The sequence below is a fragment of the Scleropages formosus genome, chromosome 17 (genome assembly GCF_900964775.1).
Source record: "Scleropages formosus chromosome 17, fSclFor1.1, whole genome shotgun sequence".
NCBI classification, from domain to species: Eukaryota; Metazoa; Chordata; class Actinopteri; order Osteoglossiformes; family Osteoglossidae; genus Scleropages; species Scleropages formosus.
This window is the reverse complement of record NC_041822.1, coordinates 10944273-10958621: the sequence shown is the minus strand read 5'-3', so window position 1 is coordinate 10958621 and position 14349 is coordinate 10944273. Positions and strand designations below refer to the sequence as shown.

The following is a 14349-nucleotide window of genomic DNA, read 5'->3' as shown; positions in this document are numbered from 1 at the left end:
CACTTGTCTTACGCAAGGTCACAGTGGTCCAGAGTCTATACCTGTACAAACTGATTTTGCCAGCTGACCATGGAGGAGGGAAAGGAAAACCATCAAACATGGCACTGGTTTGCTTTGAATACTGCATTTTAGACTTTGGGAGTTTATTAGATATGACATGTACAGTGAATTTGTGTATTTCAAGTGTGTGAGGGAGGGGGGCGCGGTGGCACAGTAGGTTGGACTGGGTCTTGCTCTCCAGTGGGGCTGGGGTTCAAGTTCCACTTGGGGTGCCTTGTGATGGACTGGAATCCCATCCTGGGTGTGTCTCCTCCCTCTCCAGCCTTATGCCCTCCTCTGCCAGGTTAGGCTCCAGCTCCCTGTAACCCTGTATGGGACAAGCGGCTCAGATGATGTGACGTGTGATGGAAGTTTTCTGAGTACTCAGCTAACATGTAGTAGCTGTCTCTTATTTGGTGGCTATCTACCATGTTTCCTCATGATTTACTTACTGTCCGTGATGGGTGGTGCATTCTGCAGTTAAGCATTGTTAAGCAGTTTAAACTTCTTTGCATGTATACCTTTTACAGTTGGCTTATGTTTTTAAACATAGTTGGTCTTTTTATTTAAATAACCTGGCCTATATACCAGTAGTTTTTGTTGTTTTCTTTGTGGGGTAATAAATCTTGTAATGTTCAGAATTTTTAATAATCTGCTGTTAAGTTTATCCGAAACCTCAATGCAATAGAATACCGGTTAACATTAAATCTTTATTTAAGGCTGTGTGAGTTCTAGGGAAGAAGGGGATCAGAACTATTGGTGGAGACTTAGCTTGTAGAACTACAGTCTGCTGTTTTTCTCTGCCTGTTGCTCCAGGGGAAGAACTCTAGAAGTAATCTTACTTTGGACAGAAGGGACTTAAATAGGGGAGTCATGGCAACTTGATGTTTGTTAGCTATCACCAAGTGGGTTATCAGGCATGCATGTTTGGACAGTCCTCTTTGTGTGTGTGGTGTCTGCAGGTGTGCAGTGTTTACATGTTGTGTCGTTGTATCTGTGTGTGCATGCTTTATTTGTGTGTGTCTGTTTATATGCCACACTGACTTACTCCTACCCTCTATGGAGAAACTAAAATGGCAAGAAAACTCTAACACTGACATTTAGAGTAAACTGAGCAGATGGTTATGAGAAATTCTGAACATAAATCAAACAATGCTTTTCAGTAACATGAAATACTGTATCTTATAATTGATTTAAGGAAACTGGATATGTACCTTTGATTTATACTGTAGGGCATTATCTTATAAATGTTTCCTTCTTGCAGTACAGAATATAGTTTTAAGATAAAACTGAAACACCAGTGGGGGTGTGGTGGCATGGTGGTGTGGCATGGCGGGCTTGGCTGGGTCCTGCTCTGTGGTGGGTGTGGGGTTTGAGTCCTGCTTGGGGTGCCTTGTGATGGCCCGGTGTGCCGCCCTGGCTGTGTTCCCTCCCCCTCCAGCCTTACATCCTGTGTTGCCCGGTTAAGCTTCGGCTTGCTGCGACCCCGCTCGGAACAAGTGGTTTCAACCACCGTGTGTGTGAAATTCCAGGTATTCTCGGTTTTGAAGGAGCGCTATTGGACTTACTCAACACCTGATCGTTTCAAAAGTATCTTTGCCAGTCAAGGTGAACCTTCTACAGGGTGAGTTAAAGATGTGACACTAAGAGGACACGCAGGAGGAGCAACCAATAAATCAAATCTATTTCATATGAACCATGTTTACCTCTGATTGATCTATTGTGCAGAACTGAAACATCTGACAGTATTTCAAAAAGTAAACTTGGAAAACCATATTTTAAAATGTCTGACATTTTAACCTGTAAGAATTCTGTCAGCTTTATAAAGACACAAAATTCATTTGCCAGTCGTTGTCTTTGTTGTAGTTATTTGTTGTATGCCATCCTTTCACGATTCTTAATATCTTTCCAAGACAATTACACCTTTACATACCTTAACAGACTTCAAAGTTCATTATATAAATTCAAAATATTAAAAATAAAGAACCAAAAGGCAGTGTCATCTGAAGTCAAAAAACTGACATTGGCCTTTAGCTGCATTTCAATGAAAACTATGTTACCAAACTTAAATAAAGTTGATGAAGACTGGGAGCAGATCTAATGATGAGAGGAAGTTCACACCACCGGTTTGGAGAGTATTGGTGGGGTAGAGGCACAGAGAGACAGTAGCCTGAAGCAGAATGGAGGTTTTGTGGATAATGGTACAAAAAGATGAGTGAATGGACATAATGAGAAGCAGAACCATGCAGAGAGCTATGTCAATACTAAAGTCTTGAACTGGATCATCCACTAGTAGGAAATCAGTGAAGAGACTAGAGTAGAGGATCAGTGTGATGCTAGCAAAGAAGAGAAAACATCAGATGGGCAGCAGCCTTCTAGATGAGGTGGAGGGGATAGATTACACATTTGGAATTTGGAGCTTGGAAATTTGGGCACGAAGAAGAAACATGACCGGTCATTGAAGAAATGTGATTTGTTCTGGAAAGAGTATCATCCAGAAATTCACTGAGGTTCCTCATGGTGGAGGAATGCTCCAAAGTAGTTCTTGAAGTGTGGTTTGTTTTTAGCACAAAGCAGACAGAGAATATTAGATTTTGAAAGAATGAGTTTAAGCTGATGATCAATCTTCTTACAGGAGACAGGTAAATGGATATCTGGTTCAAAATCAGGGACCTGAAAGAAGGAACTGAAAGGAATATCTAGCATTTATAACCACAGAGAGTTTAGAGATTACAGAGATTATTTAGAACTTTGATAAAGTTTTATGCAGCTACTAGTTTGATTAACATTGGTTCATATGGTGGAAAGAAACAAAATGACTGTACTTAATCATACGTCTACATCTATGTCTTTCCTTCTGCTAATGCAATGCACACATTGTATTTTTGATGAGATGTACGTCACTTTAGAAAAAAGTGTCTGCTAAATGGATAAATGTAATGTAAATAGAGAAGACAAGAGGGTCCCTAAGGACCAGATGTAAAAGGAAAATGGGACAGGTCCCAGAACTGAACCTTGAGGCATGGCTGTTAATAGTTTCACAACTGAAGAAAGAAAAGTATTTTCTGAGTCACAGATGGACTGGTCAGACAAGTAGAATTTAAATCAATCACTTAACCTGCAGTTTCAAGATCACGGGCAGAAGAGCAAAGTAGAGCTGAGTTAAGAACATCAAAAGCTGATATAAATGTTTCTAAAGGGTAATGAATTCTGAAACCGTGTGCAATCTACCAAGCAACGGCTGATAACTGTATTTCCACCATTTTTTATTTTTCTATTTATTTATTTTTATTTAAACCAGAGAAAAAGTATGACTATTGTTAATGAAATTTATGAAGTCAAAATCATAAAGTTTTGTTTTTGCTATGCAGACACTGGGCAAGTATGGCTTCTGGATGGACAGAGGGCATCTGCCTGGGGTATCCCACAGAAACCAGCTGTTTATGCAGATCACAGAGGACTATTATCCAGTCAGTTCATCTACAGCCCAAGATCAAGTGCTGAAGACTAAAAAAAGCCAAATGTCAAAAGGTATATATAGAAATGTGGCAGGTGAAGGTTGGATTAAAAGACAAAGGGTTTCAAATCGTCACTGTGTCTGTCAGCTGAAGTAGAGGAATTATTGCTGGGGGCCATGAAGTCAGGTCTTAGGTTGCTTCACCCACAGTCGAGCTGTGCCAGGTCGACCGTGGCCAATAGCCTGCTGAGAGGGCCATCTGGCTCCTGCACTGGCAGGAGACCAAGACAACCTTGCACACGGGCGTCCCCCGGACATCCTCATTCTGCCAACACTGAACAACTAGAGAGCAGGCTCTGGGATAGAGTCCTGTTATCGTATCATCAGTTTGAACTAATTGTCACATTTAAAAACTGCTAAATACTTAGCCTCACTCAGCTGTAGTAGTTACATTTGGCCCACTGACTTTGCATGGCTCTTGTAGTGGGCTGATCGCGCCTTGGAAAACAAACAAGTCATAAGGCTGCCCACTGAATGTCTTGTGTTGCCCTGCAATATGGCTTGGCTTATGTATAAATCTGCATGCCTATGCCATGGCTGACAGGATGTGCGGAACATCAATAGCCTTTTTGCCCAATAAAAAAAAAATTTAAAAATTTAGTATGCAGAGTTCCCATTAACTATCTCTGCATGGATCGTGACCATCTAATTCCCCTTCCCTCTTAGCATTTCCTTATAACATGGCTTGAGCACAAAAGACATTATGGTATGACTTCTACAGCAACATTTATTGCAATAAGATTTTAGAAATAATAATTTTAGTTAATCTCAAGTGAAAGTGTCCACATTGTAAAACCAGAAATGGACCCTTTTTTAGAGGAATTCTAATGCACGGAAGTGCCTGTACAGAAAGAACAGCACACATAGTGTGGAGTAGCAGGTGCTTCTCTGGAGTGATGATAATGACCAAGAAGACAACACAGCTCCATCTGTCACCAGCCGGGTGAAGAGCAGTGGCCATTGGGGTGATGACATAAGCAAACCTGGCATCCATCAACCATGTGACTGCAGCGAGAAGCCTGTGTTAAAGTGTTGCAACACTAGCCTCATCTTCGACTCAACACTTAGGTAGACCAGATCTGACTGTCATTGATGAAGTAAAAGAGAAAGAATACATTCGATGAGAGAAAAACAAAATTATGGAAAATGCATTATTGAAAAAATTAAAAGGGAGGAACAAGTTAAAGGGCAAGGACTTAAAATAATAATGAGAAAACCTAATAATGATTGATGCTTTGAACATTTCCCTGTATGAGATACAGTGCTCAACTCTAATCTGAATTTATTTCTTTAAATGTGGCATCCCAGTTGGTAGCATTAGCTGGTCTTATACAAAAGAAAACATCCATCGTATAATAAATACAATGTGTTCAACAGAAAGAACAAATTATATTCCTCTTTACTGGATCTGGTTGGTTTTGGGGAGGTCCCTGTAATACACATGGTTTGCTCTTTTCATATCCTTATTTAGGTAATGATAGCATGCATACAGTTCACTGCATTCATGCACTTAACTGTATCCCTGGCAGAACTGTTTGCATGTGATGCGCACACACACACACACACACACACACACACACACACACACACACACACACACACACAAACAATGTACATAGCCACTTGTCCCGGTGAACCAGAGCCTAACCCAGCAACACAGGGTGCAAGGCTGAAGGGGGAGGGGACACACCCAGGACAGGATGCCAGTCCACCACAAAGAATGCCAAACAGGACTCGAACCCCAGACCCACCACATAGCAGGCCCCGGCCAAACCTGCTGCGCTGCTGCACCCCCCTGCGATGAATACTTCTGTTAATATTTGAAGCCAGGTCAGTATAAAACATGTTGTCCTTGGTTAATTTATCTCTTTTCAAAATGCTTATCAGTTTTTTTTGTTTTTGCCGCATTAGTATGGAAATGAGGAGTGAATCCATATAAAAGACCATATACAATATACAGTAACATACAGTAGCTCTAGGGGGCAGTATAAGTCAGTGGAACATCATGAGCATGGGACTGAAGCAAAAGCGGAGAAATGCTGCATACAGGACTGGTTGAGATCATGATTTTAAAACACCTCACCGATGAGTACAACATGTAATATGAAGCGAGAAATGCTTAATCTGCTCTCAAGTCAATATATTGACTTCTAAACATTTAGTTTTTGTTGTAGTTAAATATTTGTATTTTACCCACACTATTAAGCATTTTCAGGGTAAATGTTCACAGAGTGGATCTGGTGTAGTCGTTATGCCATGGGTTTCAGGTAACAGTTGAATAGGAATGCAGTTTTCCAGGTTTTCTCGTGTAAATTTAAAAGAGCACTGCAAGAGGACACTCATATTTCTGATTAGTTATGTTATAAATCCTTCCGGCTATCAGCTAAGGAGATCTGAAGGTTGCAGGTTCAAGCCCCACTAAGCAGTTATAGCAAGCCTGAATTGCTCCAATAAAATACCCAGCTGTATAACAGAGTCAAAATACCCTTAAGTGCTTTGCATAAAAGCATCAACTAGGCAACAATAAATAACCATGGTATAAGCATTCTACATTTCAACAACAACAGAAAATCTTATGGATTCATGCATACAGATAGGTTTTAATGCTTCAAAAGGCATACAAGTTGCACACCTCAGTGGAGTAGAAAGGCACAGTAAACTTGAATTTATTGACAGAAGAACAACAAAATCTATCATTTCTTACACAGGTTTCACAATATTTAAAAACAAACATACAAATACCTTTATAGGCAAGACAGATTGAAAAGCATTTCGGATGGTTTACAAAAAATACAAAAAAAAGGTTTGTCTACAACAATAATTAAATCAGGCCCATTGCACCAAAAATCCATATTCTATAGATGTATGCATCTTTTTAACAGAAATGGTTCAAGTCAAATCTCAATAATAAAATGCAAACAATTATTTCAGATGCAGGAGAGTGAAAGTGAGGTGAAACTCAGTGGAAGGTGCAGAGACAGCGCAGAGAGAAATGTTTGGTATGGACATTTAAAAGGCAACTCTGGCAAGGCTGAGTAATGCATCAATTGTAAATAATGGCATCTGGAAAAGCTCCACAACAGGCTTTTGATTTTCCCTGGCTCCATGAATGGTCTACATGACTCGTGATTCCAGTCATGTCAGCGGTGTAAAAACAAGGTTGTTTACACCTTTCACCGAATATAAAAAAGAACTAAACCGCAGAAAGGAAATTTCCAAACAGCAAGAGATGTAAACCAGCCTTTTTAAAAATGCACATCTCACACGTGTTCTTGTTGCCTTCAAGTATCTCAAACAGAAAGTAAACAAAGGCAGAAAACGGAAAGGCGATGTGAGGGATTTCTGTTAAGTTCACTAAAGCTAAGCTGTTTTCCATCGAAACGCTTTGGAACTGTAAAGAAGCTGACTGACACCGGCGACAGAGAGTGAGACAGCTACGTTAGAAGGACTTGTACCGAGGCTCATCATGAAAAGGTACATTATTGTACACATCCTGCCCACCAAAATCCAATCAAAAGCACATCATGAGCCCATTTCAAAAAGCATTGCAATTCCCAAAAGCATTTATATAAATTAAATACTCAGCACATTCATTGATCAATTACAATCTGTTATTATCACAACCCTAATACTGCAGTTCTGACAAATGTTATTACTTTTGATCATACAGGCTTAAAATACTGATCCTACATATGAACATAGTGAGGACATGCACAGCAAAGCAACCTTGCTACAAATGTTTTTTTTTTTTTTTTTTTTTTTTACTCAAGATGTCAGGAGCTAAATGAATCATTGGGACATTAGGAATTGGACATCATCAGTGTTGTACTTTACATTTCAAAAAATGTGTAAAATACGTAGCACCACAGATGGTAGCAAAGTAGCACCTACATTATTGTGTTCTGTAATAATGCTAAATTTCTCCCACGTATCATGCCTTATTGCATATATTAAAGGTCTGAAAAGGGGATTGTCTTTACCCTAAAAATATGCAGCAATACCGCAGCAAGTTTGCATCAGGCATTTTACAGAGGGCCACAGGCACAAAGGAAGAAGTTGTAGTAAACATTTTGTTTGTAAATCAATGCTCAGATGATGGCACTATGTGCATTTTTTATCCTTTATTATAATTTAATTTTTAAATTACAAAAAGATGTGCTTCACACCTGCAGCAATACAGCTGTCCCCAGTTTTCCTAACAACCAATTGCTCAGCTGTCTCCATCGTGGTCTTTTGATGAAAATCATCTCCATCATTACCATATAAAGGTCACATGCATGTTTTGAAGCCATAATTATTAAACATTACAAGAAAAAATATACAAAACTTACTTACAAATGCGCACACACACTGACATACTCACACAAAAAATATATATATATATATTTATATATAAGCACCATTCTGAGGAATGGGTAAACAATATGCACAAAAGGAAGCTTCAAGACTTAAAAAGAGGAAAGGGGAAAAATAAGACAATAGCCATTTTAGGACAAGGCCATTGTTTCTCCCACCTTCTCGTGTGTAATGTTCCAAAAAGGACTTCTACGGGCCATTTTGACAATATTATGTAAGCTACATTGAAGTTGGCTTTTGGGGAAATGAAAACTGGTGTGGGGAGGTGGGCAAGGATGGGAAGTGGGGTATACATGAAGGTGCAGAGCAGTAGCGAATGTTTTACTTGTCCATTTTTAAAGCCTGGATGTAACAGAGAAGATACACTGAGGTTCCAAGGTTGATCTTTCTACTCAATTCTTTTTTCCTTGCTTTGAGTTGTTATTTTGTTTTTTGGAGGCAGAATGGTACAACATATGGTGACTACCTTTTTTTTCTTTTTTTTTGTAATGTTTTGTTCGTTAGTAAATGAGTGACATCTTTCATCCCAGGAAGCAGACAGGTCCCACGTCGAAGCCAAACTTCTGCGAGGTTTCGCCAAAGTCACTAAACATAATGTCAACGAAAGGCACTTGTTCCACCTTTGGTGTGTTGAGCTCCAGAACAGTTTTTTCATAGCCTTTCTTTGACTAGAGAAGAGAAACAAAGGTTATAGTCTTACAGTGCCTTACTGTGGTAAACACTGCAGTGTTCTGTGCTCTACTGAGGACACCGTGAGTCGATGTTGGCTGTCCTTCTTAGTTCTTACTCAGCTATATGCAAATATCCTGCAATCCCACCAAAATAAAATTTGAGACATTTTCATGGCTTAATTCATCCCTCACGTAACTTACCTGAAGGAAATCACAGACCTGAAGAAGGGCAGAGTCTTGCCCATAATGGCACGAGTATCACTATTCTGCTGGTTCAGAGTAAAAATACTTCTGCCAAGGTAACATTCCTTTGGAAATGGGACCACCTATTTCCAGTTTTTGGCAAAAGGTACTTCCCTTCAGACTCAGAAGGCAAAGAGCTCTGTACCATTCTGAATGGCAACTCACCGCACAGCCATCCACCACGGCACGGATGTAAGGGTTGTTGTCGTGGGACATCTCCTCATCATTGGAGCCCAGGAAGCGGATGGCTTTGTCATAGCTGTCCAGCTCTGAGTCATACCAGGCCACCGACTGGTAGCAGTTGTAGGTCAAGTTCTGGCGGGCTGATGCACTGAGCAGTCGCAGGAAGGTCATCTGCACCACACCAATTGGGCTACCCTCGGAGTCCACGTAGGAGAGCTGCTCAACAACACACAAGAGGTAATGGGCTAGGCAAGACACGTACCTTGTCGTTAAATGTAACATTAACTGTGGAAAAGTCGGTAGCGATCAGAGGATTTGACTTTGAAAGTGACTTCAACTGAGGCACTCTTTCATTGTTTGTTTTTTTTCAGTCAGGGTGTTCAAGGGTTATTGATGTCTAAGCTGAGCTGGAGGACATTAGACTACTGTGCTGTACATCAAAAAAAAATCTATCCAGTAAGAACTGTTCTTCTGAATCGTACAAGGTGATCAATGTCAAAAAAAATATGCTACTTTTCTCATTCCTCTGTATATTAAAACATTTTAGGCGATCTTGAGATAGACGCAGAAGATACTGCGTTTGTCCCATTTTTCACTGCAAGTCCAAAGGCTTAAGTATCAAAGGAGCATTTTCGTTTAATAGTTTGGCATGGTCATTATTCGTATTCTGATCCAAGTCTGAGTGAAAATCAAACTGAACCCCATTCCTTAGATCACAGATCTGAGATACATCGGGTTGGCAGGAAAACTTAGGTCATTGTATGTCAAACTTCTGTCAAATGTCATTCTCAGAACCTGTTATTGTTTTTGCTGCAGATACGAAATAATCAAACCATGAAAGGTGTACACTAAGATGCTTTGATGAATGGCAAAAAATGCATGCAGTATCTATTATTATATCAGAGAGTAGAACAGAGGGGTTTTGTGCTGAATGGAGTAAATTACACTCCAGATACAGATATAGGCTCTTTAAGAATAAGATGAACTCCCCTATTCAGCCAAAGTTTCTCATTTTTAGTCTGGAAACTTAACTACAATATGTGAGAAAAAAAAAAATCTGCATATGATTTAAATCACATTGCATTATAGTGTAGTGACAGAGCACAATGCCAGTAAAAGCTGTGGTCCCAGAGTTACTATTAGAGCTCCCCATAGAGTGCCTTGCTCCCTGGATGTATCACTAATAGAATGAGTGACCAGATTCTAAATTAAATGAGACTGGACTATTAGACAAGATGTGCTATTTGTGACAATCAGGTGTTCCCAACGTGGGGCAGGCCATTATCTCCCAGGAGAGCGTCTGAAACGCTGCCCCTTCTTACCCAAGAACCAGGTACAATTTGATGCTCCTTACCAATCCCATCTCTTCCACGAGGAATCTTCTTTCAGACAAACAGGACTGACTCATTATAAAGCGCATGCAGTGCAGATGATTCTCATAAAGAGAGTAAAAGGCGAAAACCCAGACTGAACCACACTGGACTGACCAAGGACCAGACATACCGTACAATGCTACATCACTGATAAGAGCATTATTGCACGGTTGTCTGCAATTCTGTGAAAACTAACAAAATAGGAGAAATAACTAAAATTATTCAAAGTGAACGTGTTATATAACACAATTTGCCTATACAAATTGTTATGTAAGACAATTTGCCTATAAATAAAATGAAAGCAATACACGTGTATTTGTACATAAATTCAGCTGAGTGTTACATTTTCAGAGAGTAGGGAATGGTATAGCTGAGAGTTCTCAATCTCAGTTCTTGTTCACATGTGGTCATTTTGTTTGAGTCACAGTGAATTGTGAGCAACTAAACTCAGGTAATGCGATGACTCAAACAAGTATCCAAAGGACATGTGCCCAGAAAGATTCTGACTGTGAGCCTCTTGGGCAGTAATCTAATGCCTGTCCAATGTGCTAAAGTGCTAAAAGGTTCTCCAGAATAAGCGCAAGATCTACCCCAGTGACATTAGCACATGGGTTGGATCTCCAAGCTCTGTGTGCAAGCTTTCCCAGCTCTGCCTACACCAGCCCAAAGTGGATTCAGCATGAAATGACCCTTGACAACATTACCTCTCCATTGCAGGTACAGCTGCAAGTCAAGTGTGGCTGAGGACCCTGCAGTCCTTGAGCTGTGACTGAGTGCAAATAATACATCAGTGCTATACAGTATTACCTCACTGTGACACCATGCATGCTAAATCTGCTGCACCCAAACATACAAGTCTTCAACATGGAATCGCTTTAGTCCACATCTAGTGAAGTCTTGCCAAGAATGACCAGTGAATGCAAACATTTCTTGTTATCAGGCTAGTTGTTCTTGTTTCCAATGTGTTCATTCTCTGTGATGATGTATTCAGTCCCTCAGTCACATTAGTACTAGCAAGAGAAAAGGTACGTACTTCACACCCAGGTCACACTTCCCATTATGAAATATGAGTACAAAATGTGAACAGCACAATATTTTCACCATCATTTTGGCTTCACATATGCATATATTAGATTGCAGGCACTGTTTCAAAGTGTCAGATATTATAGTGTTTAGGGCTGTATTAGATAAACTGTGCCAGACTTGCTTATTTTCATTTAATTTGATATATTTTGACAAAGGGGGTGCGGTGGCGCAGTGGGTTGGACCGCAGTCCTCCTCTCCGGTGGGTCTGGGGTTCGAGTCCCGCTTGGGGTGCCTTGTGATGGACTGGCGTCCCGTCCTGGGTGTGTCCCCTTCCCCCTCCGGCCTTACGCCCTGTGTTGCCGGGTAGGCTCCGGTTCCCCGTGACCCCGTATGGGACGAGCGGTTCTGAAAATGTGTGTGTGTGTGTGTATTTTGACAAAAGACTCTATAGTTTGATATTAAATTTTACCAACAAGAGTTTGATCTGCAGTCAGTTTTGAATGTTTTGAATGCATAACTACTCAGTAAAGAGATAGGAGCTTTGTCATATAGGGAAGTGGACTTGTGTGATTTGTCCGTATTTTTCCACAAGCGAAAGCAACACCGTCTCCGTCAAACTAGGATCGCGCTCCAGTGGGAGAAGTAAGCTTCAGCAGCATGCAGAAGTTAGCATGCAACTTACCAGAGAACCTCGCTTGTAATGACTATACCAAGTGCCTGGGGTGTCTTTGGGCCAACGGGCCATTTTACTCTGTAAAATATGAGAGCAGGTAAGGAAGCAGTTCATCTTACCAGTTTACCACGTTTGAATTCACTGAACCAGGACCCAGGGATCTCCTTTGCCCATGAAGTGAGTCTAGCCTATCATGTGGGGTAGGACAGAAAGGGAGAAATGCAAGTTAAAAAAGGAAAAAACAGATGCGTTGGGGGAAGGCTGGGAAAGGGTGAAGACCTTCTCTGAAGACATCAGAATAATCCTGAAGACTAAAAAACTAGACAAGATCAGCAAAAACTTTTACACAAATTACTGTAAAAGTGGAATGATCTAAACACTTATGTGCATCTTCTTCAGTCCAGTCAATACAATTTTACTTAACAATGGATATCCATTTTGCAGAAACACTTTTTAATCCTGTTGACCAAAACATTCAGGGCTATCAAAGGCTTTGGTGATGGTCTATTAGTATCACAAGAGAACAAGCAACATCCAAAGATTATCTTTGATATGCTGATGCCTGTGCTCCAAAAGTTCATGTTATACAGAGCTAAACCTGGCTTAAATCACAAATTATAGCCAAAGAAATGCCCAGTGGGGCAGCTGTGTGCTCCATTGCAGAACAGCCCTCTTTGCCCAGTGCGTTTATGATTCAGTCAGATATAATTAAATGCAGCTGTCTTTAGAGCCAATCAAAATACCACGACCCACTCATTTTAACAGAGCCATGCACTCTGTAATAGTCTTTACTCGTAGGATCTGAGCAGAATAAATTCACAATAAGTGTTCTTTGACATACTCTTTGGAAACAATGAGACTTTTAATAGATACTTTCAGGTGTTTATTCATTTTGTATTGGTGTTTCCAAAAACAGAAAAAAAAGAAATTCTCGTTTGTCTGGCCGAGCAATGGACAATCGATCCAAACTCCAGCTGGTGCTTTTCCACGCATTGTTGGACGAGCTGTGATAATAATCCATGTAAGTGAAATCAAAATAAAGAGTGCATTTTAACATTAAATATATGCATATCAGTACATTACCAAATCTAAGGATTTGGAAAGGAAGTAAATAGGATGATGTAAGCATTGCAAAGAGCCACTAATGGAAGTCTTTCCCTTCTGTAGTACAAGGGCCTTTCTGTGAAGAGTGGGAAAACTTACCCCTTCAGACTTCTTGTCCGGGTAGATACAGGTCTCGCCTCCAGCAGTGAAGTTACAGTACACCTTAAAGGAGTCCCTTGAGCAACCTTGGTTGGGGTCAATCCAGTATTCACCTGAAATGATAAAACCCCATAATACTTTCATATAACACACTAACGCATGCAGCAAGTTAGTAGCAGAGTCCAAACATCCAAAAATCTTTGAACATATGACATTTTTCAAATGGAAAGGTAATTATTCTCTATACTAAAATAGATATTTTGGGCTCCCAGTGACAACATACTTAATGTTGACAATGGGTAAGACAATTTATCTGCATGTAATCAGATTCCCACCATCAGGGAAGTCAGGGTGGCACAGTTGAAGGTCCTTGCAGGTTCGAGCAGGGTTGTTCTGGGTGCCCAATGGGTGCTTCATCTGCTCAATCTCAAGCTTGAGGGAATTGAGGGAGCCAAAGATCTCCTCCATGCCATCATCATAGTCCTTGTAGCTTGCATCCAAATTAGCATCATCCATCAGCTGGCTGGCATCAATGTTTCTCCTGCTCCGCTTAGGGCTGGAATGAATTGGTAGCGGGTGGATGACATCACCTGGGGGACCCTGTAGGTAATAGGATACACCAATGAGGTTTGAAAAGGACGTTTGTAAAGCACACACCATACTGGCACAGAGCAATGTACCTGAACTGGATAATCAGCCACAGAATTGGCTACTAAAGGGTAAGAAAAGTTGCGCAAAAAGTGACAACTTACTGGAGGGCCTGGGGGTCCAGGAACACCTGTCTCACCCTTTGGACCAGTTTGACCCTGTAACCCAAGGGACAAGCAAGGGTTTTAGGGCAAATATGCTACTTATGAGACTATCAGCCATTCAATGAAATACATTACACTGGAATTTTTTTTCTGGAATTATTGAATTAGCTGGTACTTACAGATGAGCCCTTTGTGCCTTTTACACCTTGAGGACCCTAGGAATACAGCAGAAATTTTTACCCGGTGATGATGATGAGATCCCTGACCTACACTGGTACTAGCTTGAAAACAGCAGCCATTCATCAAATGTAAC

The 14349-nt window shown here is 40.6% G+C and overlaps 1 protein-coding gene across 2 annotated transcripts in view; it reads right to left on the bottom strand.

Annotated features, from left to right (window-relative positions):
- Positions 1 to 6136: 6136 nt before the first annotated feature.
- LOC108938540 (collagen alpha-1(V) chain-like) overlaps positions 6137 to 14349 on the bottom strand; it is a 90771-nt gene continuing 82558 nt past the window's right edge. Inside the window, exons 60-66 of one of the 2 annotated variants that reach the window (XM_018759125.2) lie at positions 14216 to 14251; positions 14037 to 14090; positions 13620 to 13884; positions 13285 to 13397; positions 12201 to 12269; positions 8992 to 9225; positions 6137 to 8580 (exon numbers count right to left, since the gene is read on the bottom strand). In XM_018759125.2, the coding sequence (XP_018614641.2) occupies positions 8434 to 8580; positions 8992 to 9225; positions 12201 to 12269; positions 13285 to 13397; positions 13620 to 13884; positions 14037 to 14090; positions 14216 to 14251 (918 nt within the window). In that variant the 3' untranslated portion in view covers positions 6137 to 8433. Of the gene's footprint in view, positions 8581 to 8991; positions 9226 to 12090; positions 12160 to 12200; positions 12270 to 13284; positions 13398 to 13619; positions 13885 to 14036; positions 14091 to 14215; positions 14252 to 14349 lie in introns of both variants that reach the window. The other variant, XM_029259534.1, reaches the window with a different exon arrangement.